Source organism: Amphiura filiformis, chromosome 4, assembly GCF_039555335.1.
Source record: "Amphiura filiformis chromosome 4, Afil_fr2py, whole genome shotgun sequence".
Taxonomy (NCBI): Eukaryota; Metazoa; Echinodermata; class Ophiuroidea; order Amphilepidida; family Amphiuridae; genus Amphiura; species Amphiura filiformis.
Window position 1 is genome coordinate 84,686,108 of NC_092631.1, and position 26,193 is coordinate 84,712,300.

Consider the following 26,193-nt stretch of genomic DNA (forward strand, 5'->3'; position numbering starts at 1 on the left):
TCTTCTGTCAAACTTATAACTAGCCATCGTAGCCATATGCTTTAGGCCAATGTAACCATATTTGGTCAGAAGGACCATTGGGTGGGGGCACAAATGTTACATGACCACCTCGGGGTCAAAGGTCATCCAAAGGTCATTATGGCCAATGTGATTTTCACTAAAAATGCTTCTTCTTCCAAAAATTACATAATACAATGACGTTACTTGCATACCTGCATCGTCTTTAGCCAGTGTCTAAAAGTTGTACAAAAAATTGGGGTCAAAGGTCATTAAGGGGGTAAAATCTTACAATTGCATTATTTCGACATCCGTAAGGGGTATGGGGCTCAAACTCGGTGACAACAAATCTCATGACCAGGGGAACATTTTGCAGGGGTCAGGTCAAAGGTCTAATTTTAGAAATGCATTTTCTCTACATCTGTAAGGGGTACGAGGCTCAAACTCGGTGACAACAAACTTAATGACAAGGGGGAATATGTTGGAACACTTTGCAGGGGTCAGGTCAAAGATTATCTGGGGTCAACTCTTATACCGTAATTTCATTTTCTGTAAGGGGTATGGGTGCTCAATTCCGGTGACAACAAACCTCGTGACCCGGGAACTTTAAGGTCAAAGGTCAGGTCAAAAGGTCGTTAAAGGGTTACATGCCTTGCGATTGTCTGCACTCTGTAAGCGCAAATTGTATCTAGTTCATGTTTCTTCTCGTGATCCATTGTAACCTTTGAAAAAATATTGTATACATTTAATTCCCGGGATATAACCATTATGTGTCAAATCAGTTCTTAGTTTACCATCTCAATTGTACTCACCATTTTTTCCCAAGCAAAATGTATACATCCCTTATATTATATCCAAATTCAGGTTCAAGAACAGGTTAAATTAGTCACGATTATGCACTTTCAGTTTCCCACGCGTTTGAACGGGAATTGGATTGCGTACTTTTTCGATGTCTAGTGAGCAAAGTTTTTCATTATTTTGAGAAAATGATGTCAAATTTTCTATTCTATATTGTTTGGTAATAATGTCTTTTGCCAATAGTATGTTTAAAGTTGTAATTTTGTGTTTTTGATCGCTAAGATCGGATATTTTCGTTCCCGATTCGAATTCTGAACCCTTCGCAAGGGTGCCGATTTCGGCAGAACTTTGACGATAATTTTGCCTTTTTGGACACTTAAATGCTTTCGATCCTTAATTTTGTTTCAACCGAGTCTTAAATTATCAAGCACAATACAGTTGGTACCACATTTATATACATTGATGAAATTTTAAAGATTTTTTTTCAAGTTTCTAACCGGCGCAAATCGTTAAGTGTGTATTTCCCATTGACATTCAAAATGGCGTAAGCCAGTCCTCAATATACATAGGTACGGCGTATATAGGACTGGCAAGCGAGTCTAGGTTAAATAGACCAAATCTCAAATGTCTCCAGTCATATAAAAAGCACATTGTTTTCAAAATGGTGCCAAGAATTGACCTCAAGTATTTGACCCACATATGACCTTATAACCTGACACAAAAGTCTCATCTACCAGTCACACTATTGACAACTAGCCATGCATACAACAGTACAGTAATGAATTCTTTGGAAGGTTGGTGAAGAGCCTAAGCTTTCAGGTCAAATCACTTCCCACAAATCAATGCAGTCAATACATGTGTTCTGATGCGTGACAAACTAACATGTATTATAATACACTGCTATTTAGATAAAGAGGTGTCAAAAGCAGGTGAATTGTGGCATGGTGTTCAATAATGCTGAAACAGGGCTGGTGTTATGTCATTGTTAGACTTCTCCGTAGTCCACTTGCCGATTTTACATACTCTGGCTATTACATTTAAGCAGAAAACACTGATTTGTATTAATTTGTGTGCAATTGATAGATTTTCACATCTGATATTTTCAGTCACCATACTCCCTCTGTTTGTTTGCTTCCCAAGTGGACTACTTACTTTGACTTGCGGTTAACATTTTTAACACGGGACTCTATGGAGAGTTAGGCCAATTTCTGGCCTAACTAAAATTGACCATGATGTAATGCATCTTTAAATGGATCTGGCTTGTGATTGGTCGCCCAGATCACGCTATTGTTTAAATCCTCCGGGCATGTGTCATTACCATTAACTACATCGTACACAACAATCTATGGAAGTTGCGGCACCGTTTGTGGTGACGCGAAAGTTAAACTCTCAGTAATGCATGGACGTACATTTTAGCGCGTCATAAACTACCATGCTGAGTACTTGCGGTTAATTGGATTGATAAACAAGTATGATTGACAGTGTGTTTTAGAGACCAAAGTCCCGGGGTAAAGTTCTGCTTAGAAGTCAAAGTACATAGTCGGATTTTTTACTCGGGCTTTCGCGATCAATAAACTGGTAGATTCCAAAATCAGAATTGTTTAGTATTGAAGTGAGCTATTATAATTATGCAAGATATTTTGCATTCAATAACTTTTATTGTCACTAATCATCTAATTATGTGACCATTTTACTATTGAACACTTTAATTTTAACATGTTTAAATAAACATCAGTATAATTTTGAGTTCAACGGAATGTGTTCATAATGATTAAATAATAATTATGTATTTTTTTAAATCAAAATTCGACTATGGCATAGTCTATGTCATTGTCTGAATATATTGATTTTTATGGATTTTCTCTGCCTTGTGATAATACATATTGTGAATGAGAAGGGAATTTTATGCTCAGCTGTCTTAGAAATGTTTATGGCTGGGTCTGGCAATCCCAATTGCCCTCACCTAGCAACTGTAAACAACAAATATGTAGGGTAAAAATGAATATACTACAATCATCGTTAAAAGCACTTTTTAGGCACAAATTTTGCAAATTGTATATCTGAAGTGTTGAATACATTTCTGTACTTCATAAATATGCAAAAATGTAAAACATGGACAAGTTGGATGGAATTCAAGAGTATGTATCCTTAAGACCCGGAGACCACTAAATATCTTGTTTGCTGCTCTCCTCATGTGGCCGGGCACAAGCATTGGTCTCGGTCCCAGCCGGCTTGTGCTCCTTTGTGACGACCATCCAGCATTGGACCGGTTAAATTGCTACAAGGGATTAAAAACAATATCGTAATTCTGGAATCATAATTTGTTTTTGAATTTTGAATTAAACGTGGTGTTGAGGCGTTATGCTTGTTTTATTTTATCATATTTATAGTAAATAATGCTGGTGTAACTCATGGCAGCTGGTGGGAAGATGTATCAATCGAAGATCACAAACGAATCTTTGAAACGAACTATTTTGGATGCGTCAGAATGACACGAGCTGTGGTACCATATATGAAAGAGAAACGTCAAGGCAGAGTGATTCAGATTTCAAGCCTCGTTGGATTTCGACGTAAGTCAATGTAAAGTATAATCCAAGAAAAAGAACTAATTACAATTTTGGTGTTATTATACGTCGACAATACAGGGTGTATCAAAATGATTGGTACCGGGCTATGTGACATTTTCAAAAATATATGAAAAATATGAAATTGCTAATTAATATAGTTTTTGTACTATAAATAGAAAGGGGCATATGTTAACTTATTGATCTATTAGTCTGAAGTTGATAGGCTGACGCATCTGGGATCTATTGTCATTTAAACGAAGATCGACGTAATCATGGTTTGACTTACACAACACAAGATGAATAGGTTCACTGCTTGAACCATTTATTGCATACATACTCTTCAATATCTCACCTTAGTATACATAACATAAAATTGCTTTACACATGCTTTTAGAAAGATAGTTCCTGAAGTACCTGCCCTACGACTCTGGCAGTGTGAGGTGAAGCCCTATCTTGAAAGAACTTAACACCTGGGATGGGTCCATTCTGTAACTGCCCATATCAAATTTTGAAGCATAGCAAGTTATAGCATGTTTGCTTAGAAACTGTCTCCTAAATCTTCTCTGCACTTCTCCATAGCTTCGTGTCGACCAGTGATTCTTAACTATGAATGCACACTGAAGTGTGGAATACTGTGGAGCCATTCCAATAACTTTTACCAGGTCTAAACTAACCTACACTGTCTACAGTCTATAGCCATTCTGCCACACCATCTACTTAGTAATCTCAATAATATAATTTAAATTACCGCCCTCGATGGTGTTGATACACAAACTTCTTTCACCCCACCTAAAATATTCAAGTCAATAATATTAGTCTCAAGCAATAAATATTGATTATAACATTTATATATATTATGAATGAAGTAATAGGCAAGGAAAATATTAAATATTTCCATGATTTTCAACATATCATCCTCACAAGGTATTTGCAGTAAAATAGAGCTTTGAAAATGGTGCGCTACTGATCCAGCGTTACGATGAAAAGTGTAAAAACACCTACTTTCCTTTAGAATCATGTAACTTCTGAATAGAATGTGCTATCTTTATGATCTAAAATTCTTAGAGAAGATAAAACTAGTATAATTACAAATATTTAAACAATTAACCCCAAACTGGTACAAAAATAATAAAAAAAATCGGCAAAAAATGAGAAGTCTTCGGTACCAATCATTTTGATACACCCTGTATCACAAAATAGCACACTTAAAGTTGACCATTATATGAAGCGCGGAACACGTAGAATAAGGACAGTTTTACACAGGGGTCAACAGTTTTCATGAAGTTTGGCGTTTTTTATGAATTGGGCCCACAGTATTGAAATTACACAATATCCTACAAAAGTTAGCGTTTTCCAAGTTTGGTCAAAACGATCCCTGTTTCGAAAATCTGTAAAACCATTAACCATGTTCAAGACAAAATGATTTAGAAAAGTTATGTATTAAGGTTATTAATTATTTTAAACTGTTGTGATTTGGTAGTTCACAGCATCTTACAAATGGTAGTGAGCTTTGGCAAAAACTGCATTGCTCAATTCATAGCGAGCGTGTAGAAGAATTAAAATATCACAGATATACTTTTATAGTTGCTGCGGTTCTTGAGTTACGTTGTAAAGAGGGCTGAAACAACAACACTTTTGTAAAACGTACATAACTCATTAACAACAATAAATTAAGCAAGTTTGCAAAGTATACTATTTGTAGAATGAACTTTTGCAAAACATCAAGATGTTATTTTTCAATAATATATTGATCTAGATAATGAAAATCGATTTTAGGTTGCTTCGACCAACAATACCTCGTATACCCTTAAAGCCCATATTGAAATATTTCATTGCCATATCCGTAATTAGCCATTATATTACATCAAACACTATATACCGGTATGTGGGAAATTAAGAAATAAGAGAAAAGTAGCAAAACGGGGAAAAGAGAAAGTAGCAAAACGGGGAAAGAGACCAGGACGGAAACATTTTTAGGGGTGCTTTTTTGGAATACTTAATCTATTTTAGACATGAATCTATTAAACATAATCATTTTTAAAATAGTTGACTACACATGCTAAACATAATGTCTGTTGACTATTGGTATGTGTGTCTGGAGAAGAGATGTGGTTAGGCGGGTTGTGTGTGTGTGTGTGTGTGTGTGTGTGGGTGGGGGTTGTTAACATTAAAAAGAAATAGCATCACGGTATCACCACACATATTTGAACAAATCATTGTTAGTTCTTAATTTACCGGGCTCACAAGGTCAAGGATGGCACTTGCTGCATATTCAGCGTATACTTGAATTATCTTCATGAATGGTGCATTTGGAATGGCGCTCAGGAATTACGTAAGGACTACTCTGTCCTTGCTGACATTTGTATTATATATATTATACAGAGATAACTCTCTTACTTGCTCCGTCTGTTTTGTAAAGAGTAGGCCCGGAGAGTAGGTGTTCTCAATCCACGGTAGATGCATTGAAGTTTTAAGTTTATTTTCTCTCCCTGGTGTCTCCTATAATTTTATTTGATTCAAGGATCTCAGATCTTAATATTTTAGGAAATCATTAGTATTTGTACTACATTTTTTCTTTCTTTTCCTCCATAGCAATTCCATTTACATCCGTACCATATATAGCGTCCAAAATGGCATTGGAGGGATTCACGGAATCCATAGCGCCGCCTCTCGGGAAGTTCAACGTTTGGTAAGGAAAGAAGAGATATTTTATCTGAATATTAAATATCTATGGATATTTGCTTGTCTAAGACTAACAACTCTTTGGAATTCACAAATAAAGCCGCTCAACATTTCAATACTGATTACAAATAATCAGGTTTAGATAAATTACCATCCACTCCAGTGTTTGCTATTTGGACACATGTGTTGCCGGCAAATACAGTTATGCAGATAATGATACATAATTAAATGATAAATACATATAAGCATAGTGGGCAAACCATACAGAGCAAGAGCTCGACTTAATTGGTCACCCAAAAATACAAATAGACCTAAGTCATGAAGTTGTGCTAGTCTCTCGGAGACGCGACACGTATAGGCTTATCCCTTTTATCAGGAATCAGTAGACATTCATCGTAGATTTGAATTTTATCTTCAGAGAACCGTTTCCGATATCTTTCACAATTTTAACTTGTTTCACGACCAATGCATTGCATTTTTTTCCATCCGGGGTGGTTCTTCAGGGATGTGCCACTCATACTTTCGGATGCTGATTTTCTCTATACCCACTTTTTGCTGTTATTGCAACTCATCAACATACCAATTTTTCATTAAAAGCACCCAAATAACACCCAAATTTGCAAACATTCGGAGCTTTTAAGGATGCATTTGGACTTCACTGAAAATCCGCCTATCGATATAAAATTTGCTGACCTAAAACAAACCGTGACACCTTCAACCAGGGAGAACCCCAGGCTCTGGGTATTTTCAAAGCTATTTCTGAGTGGTTTTTTTTTTCATGCAGGGTAAGTCTTATAGAGCCAGGACCTATAATGACGCCTAAGTTGGGAGGTAAGCTAGAACTCTTCCTTGAGAGCATCGTTGACTCCGTACCTGGTGAAATAGGTGACGAAGTCAAGAGAATCTACACGGCAAATAAAGACCAGTTCCGAATAGAAACTCAGACCATAGAAGCAGTGGCTGGAGTAGTCCAAGACACCATTATTTCAGAAAAACCAGATTTTCGCGTTCAAACAAGTGACGATGTGAAGAACATAGCCGCATCAAGGTTTAAAGACCGTACTGGAAATGTAATAATGGAACAATGGATGCAAGTGTAGACTTTGACTGACATGTAAAACGTGACTCACGCAACAGCAATTTAGTAGCTTTGCTGTAAAAGAGTGTAAATATAAAACTGTTTGAATATGGTTCACAGATACATCGATTCACCTAGACAAAATATTTTATGGTGACGATAGTTAAATGAAGACTGTGCAGAGACAATTCACTGCTTGCTTGAGAGCTCTTGGACGGAAATGTGTGCTCAGGTGTATCGAGGTGGTAGAGCATTTTAAGGTTTGCAAATTTGGACCTCAAAATTTGCCATGTGCAAAGAGGGGGGGAGGCAAAGATATCCACTTTTTATTCTCTTCAAAAAATGACACATGGCCATAACAGTTTATGTGTATCTAGACTATAGAGGGCGTGATTTGTTTTAACTCTCTACTAAAAATAATGGCCTCACAAAACAATATAAAACAAAATGATATACAATCACAAAAATAATATAAAACATAATATTTTATGCGCATGCAAACTGCAGCGGAGTGATTTTTACTCTCTCCTATGTTTTATATTATTATGATTGTGGATTTCTTTTGTTTTATATTGTTTTGTGAGGCGGTGATTTTAGGGGAAAGATTTTGTGCTTCACTCACATTCTAAAAAGAACTGCCTCACAAAACAAATTTAAACAAAAGAAATCCACTCACGGAATGCATGACATTTTTGGCGAGCCGAAAAGGGGGAGGGGGGCAAGCGATTTTTGGCAAGCCGGGGGGACAAGCGATTCATGCGGCGCCTTTCAAATAAAACGCTCTAAAAAGTCTTGAGAGAACAGTACGGAAACGCTTGCAAAATATGAAGATTTTCCTGCTCGCTGCGCTCGCAACATGTATCTAGACCATTTAAGGTTTGTAAATTAGGATCCCAAAAATTTGGCATGCACAAGGGGGGGCAAAGAATTTTTGGTGGGCCAGGGGGGGGCAACCGATTTTTGGCTGGCCGAGAGGGGGGCAAGCGATTTTGGGCGAGCCGTTTGGAAATTTTACTCATTTTAATCATCAATTTGTTGCAAATGCAAATGCAGCTTTTGATGTTTAACATTTGAACGGGCAAAAGTTTATAAAGTTACATGCGTTAAAATATGCATATAACTTTAGGGTGTAGACCACCAAATAACTAGTCCATTGCAAAGCATATAAAAATCAACATTTTTACCCCGCGTGACAATATTTTTCACTTTTTTACTTCATCCCTGTATTAACTGAGGATTTTCATTTAAGCTTTGATTTTGGTTAACTTTTAGATTTAGCTTTTTTATTACTTTTTCAACACCAAAACTTAGCATTAAAAATTGTTCCGTTAGCAGTAATTTAGACAGGACCTACTTTTCTTGTTAAATCGATTTGTATAAATTCATATCTATTTTAGTCATTAATAGGCTAGCATCTTTCATTAAAATCAGAACATGCCAACCTCACGAAGAACATGGTCCCACATCGTCTCCAGTAGACATATACTTTAACCGGAACTCATCACAATTGCATCACGCCTTTTATAAATAACCTGCTCAGGTTAAGCGTTGAACTTTATTCACCTATGTTCATGCTGAACTGAAGGGAGCTGTTCACGTAGCCAATGCACAGCATTGCTAAGTATTAGGGCTTGTTTTTCCCGGAGTTCCCATGCTGTTCACGTAGCCAATGCACAGCATTGCTAAGTATTAGGGCCTGTTTTTCCCGGAGTCTTGTTGTAAGTTGTCGTTAGCCTTTGTCATTTTCCACTCTTGCAACACAACTTTTTTAAATTAGACAGTCGTTGAAGAATTCACGACTGTCTATTGTTTCTTACCAATTTCTTTCTTTCTTTCTTTCTTTCTTTCTTTCTTTCTTTCTTTCTTTCTTTCTTTCTTTCTTTCTTTCTTTCTTTTTTTCTATCTTTCCACAATTAATATCGTACAGTGACGCTACTAAAGCGTGCATTGTTGTAACGCTGTGCCTAAAGGGTACTGACATATTTGGTATCAGAGGCCAAAATCATGATATTTGACACTCAAAAAGCTTCTTCATAGCACACTGACACAATTTACACACATACACTGACTAATGTCTATATGGGGTGTTCACAGATTTGTACCTTCAACAATTTTATTAGCCATACATGAATTATTGGTACCAAGTGTATAATATAGGTGGTATTTTTTTAATTTGGGTCAGAGGTCACTTCATGTATATTAAACCAAATACCGTCAACAACTTTTATTAGACAGTTAAAGTATAGGAGAGAGTCGGTATGTTCACCCATGAATCGTTGTTACCCAGTGTATAATTTATGTGGTCCCACTATGCCACTGAATGGTATTGGGCAGTGCTCTCTGAACACAAATTGGCTCTAGTTAGTAACTTAACCCGGGGCTGAAGCCACATTATTATGTATTCAAGTGATACATTGAACTTAGCAATGGCGCAGGTAGTACTTGTTACTGGTTGTTCTAAAGGACTTGGGGAAGGTATTGCCTTGCTTCTTGCAAAAGATCCTCAGCAACGATTTAAAGTATATGCTACCATGCGAAATTTATCTGCTGGAGCAAGGAAGAATCGATGTTCTGGGTAAGGGTTGTAAAATTATAACTTTGGACGTTTTAGTCATCATTCTAGCAAACCAATTTTTATTTCAAGCGTTATTGCAGCGATACCAACATGACGTAGAGTGAGGTTTAGTTAAATATTATGGCAAAACAAAAATTTTCCCAGACAGATTTTCATAATCCTTAGTATTATATTATAAACAAAGTCTACATAGTGATGAACATAATTATAATGCTAAACACAGAAAAATAATTTTTTATGAGTTTGTATAAAATCTTACATATTTCCATGTATATATAGAACCCTATTTACATAACACGAATCACGAAATTTAAAATGATTAATATGTAACTATCATATAAAATCTGTACTTAAATTTTGTGTAAAATATTTTACATAACTTTATGATATTTTACATAATTTTATTAAGTTTTACATAACTTATGTATTTTCAACTTTTTACCAAAACCAATTTTTTTTTTTATTATTGACGGTTTCGCCTATTGTGGTCGATAGTTATCATCAAATTGATCAGAACGATGATGAGTGATCCAAAGTTCGATGAAGTCCTATAAACGAAAATTCTTTCGTTATAGCGTTTCACACTTGTTCTAACGTAGGTGTGAAATATCGAAAATTTCAACCCGTATTTCTAGGGGCGTCGCTATGGGGGTGGGGTTGTGGAGGGGAGTGTGACAATGCTAGAATATCGATCACGCCTTTGCACCCTTTACTCTGATTAGGTCGTAATAGGCGGCGGGACTCATCTCACTTTTCTATATATTTTATCTTTAATATGAATCAGTGGATTTTAATTAACATTTTACAGCCAGTCATACCATACATTAAGAGCTGGGGTATGAACGTTTGGACAGTATTTATTTTGGGACATCAGAGCACATCAGACATATCGAATTGCATTCTGAATACGAAAATGTCATTCTGATATCAAATAATTTTGATATTTTGAAATTCGCAATTTAATACACATTTTATGGCAAATCATTAAAATTGATATTTTTGATATTTAACAGTACTTGAAGTAAACTTTATAAATCTGATGATTTATACTTAAAGTGTATGTAGGTGGGATGAAAAGCCGACCATCAATTGAAAATTTTGACCTCTCGTATTGAAGATATGGATTTTTTTTCCCAAAACACCAAAAAAAATTAGGTCTTTTTGGGAAAAAATCCATATCTTCAATATGAAAGGTCAAAATTTTCAATTGACCGTCGGCTTTTCCTCCCTGCTACATACACTTTAAGAATATATCATTAGATTTATATAATTTACTTCGAGTACTGTTATATATCAAAAATTTGAAAAATATCAAATTTTTATAATTTGTCATACAATTTGTATTATATTGTGATTTTCAAAAAATCGATAGGTCCGAGGTGCTCTCATGTCCCACAAAAAATACTGTCGAAACGCAATAAACGCTCATTTTAGATCCCTTAAGTAAATAACACACATAAAACAAGAAGCAAACATTTTGAATCTTTGTTGTTGGTTATTTATTTGACCAATAACGAAGTGTAAGTATTTATTCATCTGTCATTTTGAGAGTGACATCCTCATTCAGGGGTAGGCAACTTTTTTTTTTAACTCGCCGGTCCAGAAATAACAATAAAAAATTGCAAGGACTGCAAATGTTTATTTTCAAAGTACCCTATTAAAGGCATTTCCATAAAGTAAATATAATTAAGTTTTCTACCTATTTGTCTGAATTAATTTGGTAAACTATGTAAATTAATTTATATTTTTGCGGTGAAAATCCTGGCCAAAATCTATGGCTATGAATTTTGAAACTTTTGATGACTGCAAAAATTGGAAGTCATTCCATATTTTTATTATCGTTACTAAAATAATGTTAAGGTGGATAACCTGATTGACACCTTCGTCCCCCATCAAATTGCAGATTTTGATATCAGGTAAAAGCTCATATTTTTTTCATTAACATATTGGAATTAGGCGTTCCAAATCTGTATATTTCCGAAAAATCATTAAAAAACTGTTGAATTAGTCTTAACTGTGGTATACCACGTTAGAGACTAATTCGACGGTTTTTGATGATATCTTCTGAAATACACCGATTTGGAACTCCTAATTTCAATATGTTAATGAGAAAAATAGGATCACTTATTTATCAATTTATTACATATTATATAACATATAATGATTGTTACGCCCAGTGGCGTAGCTGGGATTTTTTCCAGGGGGGGCAAGCCTGTATGGGGCGTGGCTCAAATCCACCAAACAAAAATGTTGCCGCCCCTTCCTCAAAAAGGTTGACCCAATTTTTTTTTTTTTTGGTTTTTGAAAAAGTGAATAGCAAAAAAAAAAAAAAAAAAAAAAAAAAAAAAAAAGGAATACAAGGATAGCGACTTCATTTTGAAATAATATAATTCCATTTTTAACAAAATTTTAAATTTTAAAATTGTTCAAATTCTATCCGCACCTTATATTGTTGGCCTATGGATTCTCTCTTTCTCTTTCTTTTCCCCTTTTTTCCATCTCTCTCTCTCCTTTATTATTTTGCCCGGCGCTAGGGGACGGGGGCCTAAATAGGCATTGCCATTGCTAGTAATACCATAAGTAATTAGTCCCATTTACAAGAACAATTTACGTGTTCTTTTTGCATGAATGCTTGAAATTAAAGGGACGAGATGTTATGCTATGCTTCAATTTTAAAGAATTCCATTTTCCAAATATATCAGGTCACCTTCCTTTAATAGTCCTAAGTCTACCTACCTGCACTGAACGTATTGTTAGCTATACAGAGTTCGCGAGTTCACTATTCACGAGTCACTGAATCATTGCAAATATACAGACGAAATTATTCATGTTTCTTCTCGTGAACCATGTATCCTTGGAAACCTTTGAAAAAACATTGTATACATATAATTCCCGGGATATAAATCATTCCCTGTTGACAACAATTGGCATATTATTTGCCTGTACGTGGTCATAGTCCGTCTAATTGTCTGTAGACATTTTTTGACATGTAAATAATTGGTTAACAAATTTCGATAACATCGCGTGTTAAAGGAACACTCCGGCAATCACAACAGTATGCCATATTAGAAAATTGATTATCAAGCACGAATCACGTGGTTGTATTTGAAACAAGCTCATATTGACCATGAAAACGAACTAATACAACCATCTCTCAACACGCGATATTCAAAATCCCCGGTGCCGAAATTGTCCATTGCAATGACGTCCCAGTAATACAGATCACGCGGGTATCCCGCGTAAATTTCGACATCATACACTCATAGAAATTGTTCGTTGGCATTACTCAGTAAGTTGATGTAAGTCGTTGCGTCAACTTTCCGAGTAATGCCAACGCGTACAATTTTGAGTAACGCTGACTCGATATCATTATGTTCGTCGCACTCATTTGCACTTACTTTATTGAGTTGTTACAACTCAGAAAATGAAACTTGCCTAGGTTAGCATAATTTTCTAGAGGTGTGCTATAGTATACAAAATTTTGCACTGATTACAAAAATAAATATTTGAATACTGCTAATTGTGCAGAAAATGATCCAATTACGTGAATTAATTAACAAAGTACCAAATTGGAATAACTCAAAACAATAAGTACCAGTAACTTAATATGAACGAGTTACATCAACTTACATGTTGAGTTACAATAACTCAACTAATTGGTTCTTGGAACCTTGTTTATTTTTCTAAGTTCCCTGAACTTGAATTCAGAAGTTGGCATTACTTAAAAAGTTGACGCAACGACTTACATCAACTTTTTAAGTAATGCCAACAAAGTTGATTAGTTGACGGAACTTTTTGAGCTTTTTCAGCATTTTTAAGTTCGGATAACTAAAATGAATTTTGTTTTGGCAAGTTTTACACTATTTTTGAGTTGTCCAAACTTACTCCTTTTGAATTGCGCCAACAAGGCGAACAAGTCATTTCTATGAGTGTACGAACAGTCAAACTTGGCTGGCTAAGGTAGAACCCCGTGGCAAGGTATGACCGTCTGGCACCCAAGGGGTCCCTGGTTTAAAACCGCACTAGAGGAAAAATGTTTTCTCTTCTTGTTCTTTCTTTCTACCTTCCTTCCTTCCCTCCCTCCCTCCTTCCTTCCTTCTTTCTTTCCTCCACCACGGCAAAATAAGGTTAAAAGAGCAAGCGGCCGCGCCAGCGGGCGAGCGGTCTTAATTTTTTTCCAAGAAGATCGCCAAAAACATGACTGAGATTGTATTGGCCTTCGTCTCTGTTCATGACGGTATCTTGCTTCCTGAGCTCTATCGCTTCCTTTATCCACTGTTTGTACCTATCTGCCTCTTTGCCTACTATGACTACCTTAGCTTCTTCCCAGTCTATAATAAGATAATTCTCCTACACAAGGTCTGTTATAGCCGATTTATTTAAAATACATGTAGATTGTGATGTCTTTCTAATCGCTTGTGTCCGCATATTCGCCGCTGCCTTAAGCTGATTCCGCCCTGGCCTATATTTTAAATATTATTATCGTAATATTGATTTAATTTAAAATAATCTTGAAGCAACCACTGGGGAGCGTCGGTTTTGAACTTCAGAAAATACTAAATATTAAATCCTTAAAAAACTTTGACTGATGTTTTAACTACTTTTTAAATCAGTGTAATCGGACTTTTGACCCCCCCCCACTCCCGCCCCCCTAAGGAAAGCACTTTCGTTTATAGGACTTTTTAAATCTTTCGACAGCCATGGTGTTATTCGTTTATAGGACTTTATCGACCTTTTGGGTAGTTTCCTACAAAGAGCACCGTCCATAGTGAGTACAAAGTTTAGTTTTGTTCGAAAGAAAAAATTACAAACTTGTTGAATCCATTTAGTGATAAGTGAGAATTTATGTAATTTTGGGGCTTAAACTAGTATGGATAATTTTAAACAGGTAAGAATGCCACACTGATGATCCTTGATAAATAAATCAATGTTCCAACTTTTATTACTATAAATGGCTTAGAACAATGAATAAAGCGTGATATGTATGTTTAAAGAGTGATAGAGTTACGCAATCTGCTGTTTAGTTATCAATTAGAACTTTGCAGAGAAACATGACAAGATAGCTTTTCACTGTACCTGATTGAAAACCAAAAAGTATGTCAATATTTTGGTGCACTCTTAGCTATAATTTTTGCTTTTTGCAAAACATGCACATGGAGGCCGGATTATGTGGTTTTATATTAAAATTCCACTCAGCCAAAATTATTCCTAAAATATATAGGAATATCGAATAGACACGAGAGGTTCTTTAAATATTTTAAGAAACTCGTTGGAAGCTATTGTAGGACGCGTTTCGATTAACTGTGATCAAATTAATTTGATCTATTTTGGTTAATCTCATCAGCTACATTTTGCTGTGTTTGATCTTAGGATAGATGCCCATTTTAGGCTGTTTTGTCGCACATATATACCAAATGACCGTCTAGCTTTTTGATATTCAAATTGGTAGATGTGCGGATCAAACACAAAAGCGTGTTATATTTTAATCTTCACTACTTATATGGATGTATCTGGTCTTGATAAGACTAAGAAAACAAACCGATATAATGAACAAGTTTGAAAATACAACATACTTTGGTTTTGTTGGTTGAAACTATGATTATGAGCCCGTTTTAGGCATGTTTTTATAAAGTTCTATACATAGGCCTACAGTGCAGCGTTATAAATGTGCATATAAAAGAGCCTTATTATGAGGACCATATGATTACCCGATTGGGTGTGGTTTTATTATGGTTCATTATAAGGTCTATATATTTAAAATAACATGTTAACATGCAGATCAGGTACGTATAAGAACAATGGAACTAGTGTAACCAACTAAAGTGTCAAGGAAGCTCGTAAGGAAACATTCATGAAGATAATGTGATGATAGATAATTAATTTTCATCTAATAGATCCAACAAATCTCTCAGTGTAGGAGACATAGGGCAAATTCCGGTTTTGGAGTTAGCATCCGCTATACTTTGCAAAGTCGGAGTCAAAGATATATTAGGGTTTTGGTCTAAAGTTATCTTTGCTCTGATAAGACGCTCTCCTATGTTTTGAGTGCGTCTTAAAGCTAGTATAGGGGGCAAGGGACGATTTTGCACAGGTTATGATTATTTGATATAAAATGCCAGTTCCTGCGAAGTGCCTTTTTGATTTTTGCATTACCTCTTTGGGGGAATTGATGCGTGCAGAAAACTAGAGGTATTTCCTCACGTTTTTTTGGAACATCCTCTAAGTAAATATTTCGTCTATTGTATGAAATATCTGCTAGGCATGCGAGCACTTCTGGTTTCTTATATCCTCTTGTGAGAAGTTTTGAGATAAAGAAATCAAGTTTGTGCTCATATTCTGTCTCCGAGCTGGAGTTTCGAATATATCTTATAGCCTCACCCTTAACCATGCCACGAAAACACGAATTTGGGTGAGACGAATCTCTTGAAAGATATTGAAATGTGTCACAGGGTTTGCTGTAGCATTTTATATCTAAGATCTGTTTGTCATGAAATCTTTCATCCTTGTATAGAGTTAAGTCTAGAAAATTAATTTCTGTTTTTGACCACTCATGTGTGAATTTCAGAGTCGGGTGCATAGAGTTGATACGACTTATGAAATTAGCTAACTCGTTTTCATCTCCTAACCAAAACATAAGAATATCATCACGATAACGGAACCATTTGAAGATTTTATCGCTAAGGAAATGAATTTCTTTTCCAACGAATGGAACATTATGTCACATAGTTCTGGGGAGCATTTTTGTCCCATAGCTACGCCTGTCGTTTGCAAATAGTATTTTTCATTAAATGAAAAACAGTTTCTATGCAAAATCAGTTTTAATAATGCTTCCATATGACGGATATGTGGCATTCTAGGAAAGTACATTCCTGGATTAACTTCTGAAAAAGTCTTTAAAACTTCTTTTTCAACTTCATTTTGAAGAACATTAGTGAACATTCCAATGCAATCTATTGTAACCAAAAGACATTGGGCTGGAAGTTTTAATTGCTCAATTTTTCTTATCGCATCTTTTGTGTCTCTCAAGTATGTGTTTTGTTTTTTGAACGAGAGGGACTGCAAAAAGTCGATAAATTCACCAATTTTTCACATGGTCCACTAACATTACTGACTATAGGTCTTCCAGTAAAGACCCGGCCAGTAGGGGTGGTTTTGTGAACTTTTGGCAAAAAGTAGCAAGTTGGTGTTCGAATTTTATGTTCTATCGGATACAGATAGTCGTGTGTATTTTTATCAATACTTTGATCCCATAACATGAGGTTAAGCTGTTTTTGAACCAATTTTACCGTATCAAATGTCATGTCTGCATCGATTACAGTGTATTGATTACCTTCCAGCATGATTTCGCCTTCATGTATGTAATCATTTTTATTGATTACGACCACGCCACGAGATTTATCCGGTTTTTGGAAAACCAAATGTTTCTTTTCCCTTAATGATTTGAGAGCTTGACGTTCGGGTTTTGTCAAGTTATCGTTTATGTTATTATTCTTAATTTTAGAAAGCTCTAACCTCGTGGATTCTAAGTAGTTTTCTAGATCCAAGCAAGGTGTAGACAAAGGGTGCCAATTAGAAGCTCGTTTGAACTTGTGTGTTCGTTTTGCTTTCTTATTGGACATTAAATAACGAATGCGCATTATTCTCATGAATGTTTCTGTATCCCTATCAAGCATTTTTGCTTTAGGATCTTTTGGGATATCTACAAATTTCAAACCTCTCCCTAGTACAGATAATTCTGCATCAGAGAAATTTTCGTTTGCTAAGTTTATAACGAACTTTTTGTTCGCATTGGCTAAGTCCTTTATTTTTTTTTGGACTTCTCTGATTTTTTGAGGGTTTGGGAATTCAAATGGCAAGTTCTAGACTTGATTTTGTCCTTAGTTTGCCGTTTGATACTCTGTTTACGGAACTTCCTGTTTTTTGCCATTATATTAACTGTGTATCAAAGGAGTACATGTACTGTGTTTTAATTGATACCAAGCATAGTGTAATGACGGCCTAAGATCATCTCTCTTTTTAGAAGATATGGGTGGCCTTAAAAAAGGCCGTTTGGTTTTTGTACCGGCTTATATTTTTAGCCGGCGGTTGACTGCACCTCTTTGCTTCTTGAGATTCTTCACTCGGTGTTTGTCTGTCTTAGATGATCGTTTGGTGATCTTCCCAGATGATGCTGCCTTTTTCTTTTTCCTCTTCTGTTTCTTCATAGATTGGTCAACTATGTTGAAAAGCGTTAGACCCTTCTCCAATTCATCAGATGGTAGCGCTTTTTTGAAGTCTAGTGTGGCTTTTTGAACCATGTCCGATGCTAACTCGTCCAAATCTATCACTTTCTCGGTTAGCAGATAGTTAGCTGTGGTGTCCATCAGCTTTTGTGAGCATTCTCTCAAAATGTTCTCCCATTCTGATTGGAAAGCCCAACTCAGAGCTCCCCCAGGTAACTGGGGAAGGTGTTTTGAAATGGAGAACATAGGAAGAATAACTTTATCTGCTGTAGCTTGCTTGATATCCAATCCGAGAAAATGAACATTGGACGCATTAGATCGGACATGTTTGATTTTGCTCAACTCTCCCCACACCATTTTCTTAGCGCGATCAGTCAGATGAATTTTTTTTTTCTTTGTGCTGGTAGCAACTCTCTGTCCAGGGGTGGGTTGGCTGTCATTGGTCTCCATCATCTCCGGTGACTTCAGTAGCTTCGGGATGCGGTATGCAGCTAAGTCGAGGTTTTTTCCCGGAGTAGAAGGGGATGTTAGATCTAGCGAGGAGTCGGAATCAGATAACGCCATGGTAGAACGGAGGAAGAAAGCAAAATGATGCAGTCTCGGGTTTCTCTATATTAGGTTTTGAGAGGGCCCAGATGAGATGACTTAGTAAAGCCGTAGTAAACAAGTATTAGATCACCGAACCATAAAGGCACATGCGCATCACAGTTTGTTTGTTTTCAAAAAGCAATTCCATAATGCACAATAGTAGCAAATTGCTGAGTATGCGAGTGGGATGGCAATTGACATTTTGATTTAAGCGCCACTGCTTCCAAGTATGTTGGACGCGGGGGGGTGCCTGACGTATGCGTGATATAGAGCAGAGTGCAATGTCTTGCAAAAGGTCGTGGGTCGGATCCGACCGGGAGTTTTCAAAAGCAAGACATGATTGATATATCTATTATAATATTGATATATACCAGTGCACGGAAGAAACTGTTCTCATTTAAGGCAAATAAATATGTCATTGCCATGTTTTAATAAGATCCAGTTTAATAAAGATGGAGAAAGTGGCACACCTGGTTGTCCATTTATTTCTTCATATCACGAACGAGCATTGACCTTATTTACCCCTCAGAAATTAAAACCACTTTTGTCTTTTTGTGGATTTAATGTTTCTCTTTATCTTATTTAGATAGGGTCTAATTAATACGTTTGTGATAACAAACAAACAGAGATTCCTCCGGCAATGTCCGAGATCCTATCTACCACAATCTCAGTCCAAAGTCCTGATGACTATACTTTCACTACCCTAGCTACCCTGCTAGTGCTCTCCAAGTGGTTTTCTATGTTGACCTTAAGCTCCTCTCTCGGAGATCTCTTGAGCAAGCTTTCTGCTCCACTTGACAGACAGATAACACTCTATGCTAGTCCAGCAAAATATCACAGTTCGGTGATGGAGACACTTCAGTCTGTCACTTCTTTGAGTCGACAAACAATAAAGCACTATTGGCTTTCACTACCGCCTTTGGCGTAAAGAATTCTCTCCAACACACACACACAAGAACCGCGAACCGAAGCTTGAAGACTTCAATGGTAACTTTGTACCAATACTGGCTAACATAAGTTTCACAGAGTTTCCTCTTACACCTCAAGACTGCTGCCCCGATCATTTAACCGCCAGGCTTTTATACTATTTCTTATGATTCTAGATTAATCTGCATAAATTACAGCATTTAATCATCCCATATATGGCATATTACATTACCTCAATTCCCAAAATACTGCATGAAATCACCACAAGCCAATCAGATCAATTACTCTGTACACATAGTTCTAAAAATAGCACATTACCTCAACACAAACCAATCAGACACTGTACACCGATTTTTGGCACAGTGCCAGCACTTTACTACTGTGGTAATCATGATCATTAGAGTATGATCTAATTGTTGCTAGAACTTTCTCCACATTACTAGATATATGAATTTCTTGATCACTTTAATCATTAACCTTCTAGAATATTCCATGCACAAACAAATGGAGATAAATATCAAAACAAGTGAAAATTAATGTTTGATGACAAAACATATAACTTTTAATGATTATTATGGAATAATTTTGGGGTGCACATAACAATTGCAACGAAAGTCAAGCTTTTTCACACCATTTGTGTTACAGTATTGCTCTATGACTGTGAGTCCTGAGTGATATATACTGAAAATAAGATCAAAGCTTTTGGTACATCATAATACAGGATAATGCTGAACACCAAGCGCACTGACCATGTTAGTAATGAACGGATCTACATGTATACCATCGCGATCACCAACACTGTGCCTCTTATCAACTCTGTCAAATCACGGTAACTACCATGATTACGAATTACTAGGACATATTTTTATTTTAAAGATCCCGAATGATAAACCATGCAGAAGATATGCTCTCTACACCCCATTACATGGTAAAAGAAGACCTGATAGGTAAAGAACATCCTACTTGTCTTATTTGCAAAAATAGTTGGGGGGATTTTGTGAACTTTTTATTGGCAGATGCCATTACCACTTTGGCTTCAAATTGTAATACATGGAGAAACTTTGTAGTCGTCTGCTTCACAGCTGAATTAAATGAATGAATTAAAACAATAGCACTAGTTATAGTCAAAATCAAAAGTATGATGAATTAGATAAGACCCGGAGACCGCTAAATATCTTGTTTTCTCGGTCCCACACTGTAAATTTTGCAATGGATAATGTAGTTGTGAACAAATGGTTGAACCGTTTGTTGCACTGTCTTGATGCTACGTACTTTGAATAAACCTGTGTACATATAGGTGTCAATTATCTTTTGGAAAAGGGCTCGTAATTGGTAAAAGTAATTTCTTGGCTATTTATATTGCACTAACACATAATTGTCCCGAAAATACAAACGCATACTTTCGGGACAACTATGTGTTAGCGCACTATAACACATAGTTGTCCCAAAAATACATAGTGTAATTTGTATAAAGAGCAAAGAAATTGTCTTCAAACAATTACGAGCCCTTTACCAAAAGACTAATTTTGACATATTATGGCCATTTAATGGCAATTATAACAAAGCACTGCATGTACACAGGTTTATTCAAAGTACGTGGCATCAAGAAAGTGCAACAAACGATTCAACAATTTGCTCACAACTGCATTAACTGTTGCAAAATTTAGAGTGCAGCCGGCTTGTGCTCCTTTGTGACGACGGAGCACCATCCAGCATTGAACCGCGTTAAGGGGGTACTACACCCCTCAATAAATTTGTGATTATTTTAGCATTTTTCTCACAAACTAATAACACCCTGGTAACAAAAGTTATGTATATTATAGGGGCAAGGAATCCAATTACTCCACTGGAATTTCAGTGACCCAAGACAAGCGGTTCGATACTTGTGACAGAAAATGAGGTACCGCTAGGATGTACCTCATTTCCTATCATATTTACTGAAACGCTTGTTCCAGTATCTTATTAATTTTTGAGAAAAATGCAAAAATAGTCATAAATTTACCACAGGTGTGTAGTACCCCCTTAAGGCGACGAAAAAAGAAAACCCTGTTCCACGGGCCCGACCGACCCAGATTTTGAACAAATTGGGGAAAAAATTCCTGTACAAATGAATAGCGACCCAAATTTCGACAATTTCAGGAACAAAATTTTTTGTATTTTCCCAAATTGCAAATATTTACAGATTTTGGTGATTTTTTGGGTCATTTTCAAAAAACAAAAACAAAAAAAGCCCGACCGACCGACCCTACTTTAAAGGTCCGTCCGCCCGTAGAACAGGTTTTCTTTTTTCGTCGCCTAACCGGTACATTTAAAACACACAGTTTCTAGATACCGTGCGGTTAAATTGCTACAAGGGATTAAAAACAATGTCGCAATTCTGGAACCATAATTTGTTTTTGAATTTTGAATTTGGTATTGAGGCGTTTGGCTTGTTTTATTTTATCATATTTATAGTAAATAATGCTGGTGTAGCTGATGGCAGCTGGTGGGAAGATGTATCAATCGAAGATCACAAACGAATCTTCGAAACTAACTATTTTGGATGCGTCAGAATGACACGAGCTGTGGTACCATATATGAAAGAGAAACGCCAAGGCAGAGTGATTCAGATTTCAAGCACCTTGGGATTTCGACGTAAGTCAATGTAAAGGATAATCCAAGAAAATTGAGAGAATAATGGCAGGATCAAGAACTAATTACAATTGGTGTTATTATACTTCGACAATATCAAAAAATAGCACACTAAAGGTTTACCGTTATATGAAGCGCGGAACACGTAGAATAAGGACAGTTAATAAGGATGCTCATCCTACCCAGGCATCCCGCCAAAAACTGCTTTTGTTGCAGACCCCCTTATATCAATGATTTTTTTGATGATTTATTAATGTTTTCTCAAAATGTCTGAAGTGGATGTAAGGGGTTTTGAAACTAAGCTCTTCAAAGAGGAAATAGCAAAACGGGGAAAGAGACCAGGACGGAAACAATTTTAGGAGTGCTTTTGGAATACTTAATCTATTTTAGACATGAATCTATTAAACATATTAAATAATTTTTAAAATAGTTAACTACACATGCTAACATAATGTCTGTCGACTATTGGGATGTGTGTCTGGAGAAGGGATGTGGTTAGGTAGGGTGTGGGGGTGTGGGTGTTTGTTAACATTCAAAAGGAAATAGCATCACGGTATCACCACACAAATTTGAACAAATCATTGTTAGTTTTTAATTTACCGGGGTCACAAGGTCAAGGGGGTGCACTTGCTGCATATTCAGCGTTAACTTGAATTATCTTCTTACATGGTGCTCAGGCGCTCAGGAATTACGTACGGACTACTCTGTCCTTGCTGACATCTTTATTATATATATTATACAGAGATCACTCTGTTACTTGTTCCATCTGTTTTGTAAAGAGTAGGTGTTCCCAACATGCCCAATCCGTGGTAGATGCATTGAATGGCCTTCGGCACTGCGGAATAGCTACTCATTGTTTTAATAAACTAACACATTTAAGTTATTTAAGTTTATTTTCTCTCCCTGATGTCTCCAATAAACTTTATTTGATTCAAGGATCTTAGATCTTAATATTTTAGGAAATCATTAATTTTTTGTACTACATTTTTTCTTTCTTTTCACTCATAGCAATTCCATTTACATCCGTACCATATATAGCGTCCAAAATGGCATTGGAGGGATTCACGGAATCCATAGCGCCACCTCTCGGCAAGTTCAACGTTTGGTAAGAAGAGAAGAGATATAATCTATTAAACATTGATTAAACTCTTTGCATTTTATTTTTAACATTTTTAACTAAGATCTCTATGGAATCCACAAATAAAGCCGCTCTACATTTCAATACTGATTTGCAAATAATCCGGTTTAGATAAATTACCAACCAGGGTTGGCCATTTGGGCACATGTGTTGCCGACAAATTAAAATGAGTCATGAAGTTGTTCTAGTTTCTCGGAGATGCGACACGTATATAGGCTGATCCCATTTAAAATAATATTAGGAATCAGTGGACATTCATCGTAGATTTTAATTTTGTCTTCGGAGAAACATTTCCAATATCTTTCACAATTTTAACTTGTTCCACGACCAATGCGTTTGATTATTTTCATCCGGGGGTGGTTCTTCAGGGATGTGCCACGCATACTTTTGGATGCTGATTTTCTCTAAACCTATTTTTTGCTCTTTTTGAAAGTCTTTAACATACCAATTTGTCATTAAATCACCCAAAAAGCACTCAAATTTGCAAAAGTTTGGTGCTTTTAAGGACGCATTAGCACTTCAATGAAAATCCTCCTATCGATATAAAATTTGCTAAAAATTGCTAAAAATGTACCCTAAAACCGTAACACCTTCAACCAGGGAGAACCCACCAGGCTCCGGGTATTTTCAAAGCTATTCCTGAGTGTTATTTTTTTTTCATGTAGGGTAAGTCTTATAGAGCCAGGACCTATAATGACGCCTATGATGGTTCAGTTGGGAGGTAAGCTAGAACCTATGGTTAAGAGCATCGTTGACTCCGTACCTGGTGAAATAGGTGACGAAGTCAAGAGAATCTACACGGCAAATAAAGACCAAATTCTAATAGAAACTGAGACCGTAGAAGCAGTGGCTGGAGTAGTCAAAGACACCATTGTTTCCGAGAAACCAGATTTTCGCGTTCAAACAAGTGACGATGGGAAGAACATAGCCGCATCAAGGTTTAAAGACCGTACTGGAAATGTAATAATGGAACAATGGATGCAAGTGTAGACTTTGACTGTAAAACGCGACTCACGCACCTGCAATTAGCCCCCCAGCTTTGCTGTAAAAGAGTGTAAATATAAAACTGTTTGGAATATATATGGTTCACAGAAACATCGATGTAAATTTTCCTTTCACCTAGACAAAATATTTTATGGTGACGATAATGATTCATCTTGAACGCAAACCAAACAAAAGCGCTCCTGTTCCAAGTACAATAATAGTAGCTTGACAAGCCCGCATTTCACCACGGGTGTATTTTGTATAGTAAATAAAAAATAATTAATTCTGGTTAAGAGTATTAGGACCAGGAATCCTGGTTCAGTGACCAAGAATTTGGCAAGGTCACGTATTTAGCCATATTTGAAGATTTTGTACGTAAATGAACGTGGAGACAACGTTGAAAATGCACAAAATGTACTATATTTATCAATATATTAAATACAGTCAATATGGTCAAGGATAATGATATATGAAAAGTTAAACTATTAATATGATCTTTTTTGTTTATAAGAAATCATTATAATAAAGTAACTGTTAGGTGTAAATATTTGACTTCATTTATACGCGCGGTTCATACGTACAGATTGTCCATTGAAACGCGTGCGATATCGGCAGTAAAAAAAGAGATTGCGATTTGCCTTTTTGATACAAATGCGCGATATATACGCACGGTCCACGTTGAAATTTACATTTTGTACGGCGCCACGACGGCTCATGCAACTCAACCAATTTTCACAACGAAAAATATCATTTTGAAAATAAAGTCATGATAATGCATGTATTGGTCCTTAATCTATCAAAATCTAACCATAATATACTGCGCCCAGAAATATCCTTACATTTGGAAAAAAATCCTAATTTTAAAACTAAAACATATTTGGATAAATTAATTCTTTTAATAGACGCATTATTAGACTATGCCATAGTCGAATTTTGATAAATAAAACATGTTATTAATCATGATGAAAGCATTCAGTTGAATTCGAAATTATACTGATATTTATTACATCAAAATACTAGTATAAAATTGTTATGAAAAAGTTTATATAATTATATTAGTGACAGTAAAAGTAAAGTATACGTAGGATTATATTATTGAATGCAACATTTCATAATGTCATAATTATTTTGGCACTTCAATACTGAACAATTTAGTATAGTCACCAGAGGGGGTTCCCATGTACCCAGTGCTTTTGTTTTCTAACTTACATTTTTGTAATCCTGAAGGTGTCTGAATTTTGAATGAATTTTGATGTTCCCAAAATTAAATAATTGTCCCATGGCAAATGACCCCATTTTTCGGGATAATGTGGACATGAGCAATCAATTAAAAGGGTCATGATTTAAACATGTTGGATATATTAAAATGCAAAATATTATGTCCCATGGCGTTCATTTGGCGGCCATCTTGGATTCCGACAAAATTCAATTAAATTGACATAACTTTTGAACTAGACATCGTAGAAAGACAAATGACCCCATTTTTCGGGATAATGTGGACATGAGCAATCAATTAAAAGTGTTATTTTCATGATTTAAACATGTTGGATACATTAAAATGCAAAATATTAATAAAAATAATAACTTCAAGGCATACTCGCCTGTATATAATAGGAGCTCTTTTTGGTACATTGAGAAGGATATTTTGATGTTATTTATTTATTTACTATTTTCTCTTCTAGGTGCATGACTTAACTTATTATTAGTTAGAACTGGTGTTAGTGAACTAAAAATCGTAGCATAGTTATAGTGAAGTGGTGGATAATCATGCCAAAACGCAAGGGTGATAAAGGTACTGAGTCAGACTCACTGCAGAAACGTCCTCCTGTAAATTGTATTTTACATGTGAGTGGTATTGAGCATCTAGATTTTACGCCGCTCAGTAAAGTAAGGGGCTCCGCCACTGACAAGCTGGCTCAGCTACATATCATGGTGCTAGGTGAGGACCTCTTTGCAAGAGAGGCGGATGAGAATGTTATCCATGACTCGATCGCCTTTGCCAAATT

General features: G+C 36.0%; 2 protein-coding genes across 2 annotated transcripts; both read left to right on the top strand.

Annotated features, from left to right (window-relative positions):
* Nucleotides 1-3,185: 3,185 nt before the first annotated feature.
* Nucleotides 3,186-7,151, top strand: LOC140151562 (retinol dehydrogenase 8-like). Its single transcript, XM_072173949.1, has 3 exons — nucleotides 3,186-3,365; nucleotides 5,955-6,051; nucleotides 6,829-7,151. Exons 1-3 carry the CDS (start codon nucleotides 3,284-3,286, stop codon nucleotides 7,142-7,144), a joined length of 495 nt encoding a protein of 164 aa, XP_072030050.1. The 5' UTR covers nucleotides 3,186-3,283; the 3' UTR covers nucleotides 7,145-7,151.
* Nucleotides 7,152-9,541: 2,390 nt separating this feature from the next.
* LOC140151561 (retinol dehydrogenase 8-like) lies at nucleotides 9,542-25,686 on the top strand. The gene is made up of 4 exons (XM_072173948.1): nucleotides 9,542-9,697; nucleotides 21,889-22,068; nucleotides 23,074-23,170; nucleotides 23,869-25,686. Exons 1-4 carry the CDS (start codon nucleotides 9,646-9,648, stop codon nucleotides 24,191-24,193), a joined length of 654 nt encoding a protein of 217 aa, XP_072030049.1. The 5' UTR covers nucleotides 9,542-9,645; the 3' UTR covers nucleotides 24,194-25,686.
* The last annotated feature ends 507 nt before the right edge of the window (nucleotides 25,687-26,193 follow it).

Bases quoted from the DNA above. Each gene is read 5' to 3' on its own strand.
- LOC140151561 (XM_072173948.1), top strand. From the start codon at position 9,646: ATGCTACCATGCGAAATTTATCTGCTGGAGCAAGGAAGAATCGATGTT. The intron at 9,698-21,888 runs GTAAGGGTTGTA...TCATATTTATAG, and splicing joins AGGAAGAATCGATGTTCTGG to TAAATAATGCTGGTGTAGCT. The intron at 23,171-23,868 runs GTAAGAAGAGAA...TTTTTCATGTAG, and splicing joins CTCGGCAAGTTCAACGTTTG to GGTAAGTCTTATAGAGCCAG.
- LOC140151562 (XM_072173949.1), top strand. From the start codon at position 3,284: ATGACACGAGCTGTGGTACCATATATGAAAGAGAAACGTCAAGGCAGA. The intron at 3,366-5,954 runs GTAAGTCAATGT...TTTCCTCCATAG, and splicing joins AAGCCTCGTTGGATTTCGAC to CAATTCCATTTACATCCGTA. The intron at 6,052-6,828 runs GTAAGGAAAGAA...TTTTTCATGCAG, and splicing joins CTCGGGAAGTTCAACGTTTG to GGTAAGTCTTATAGAGCCAG.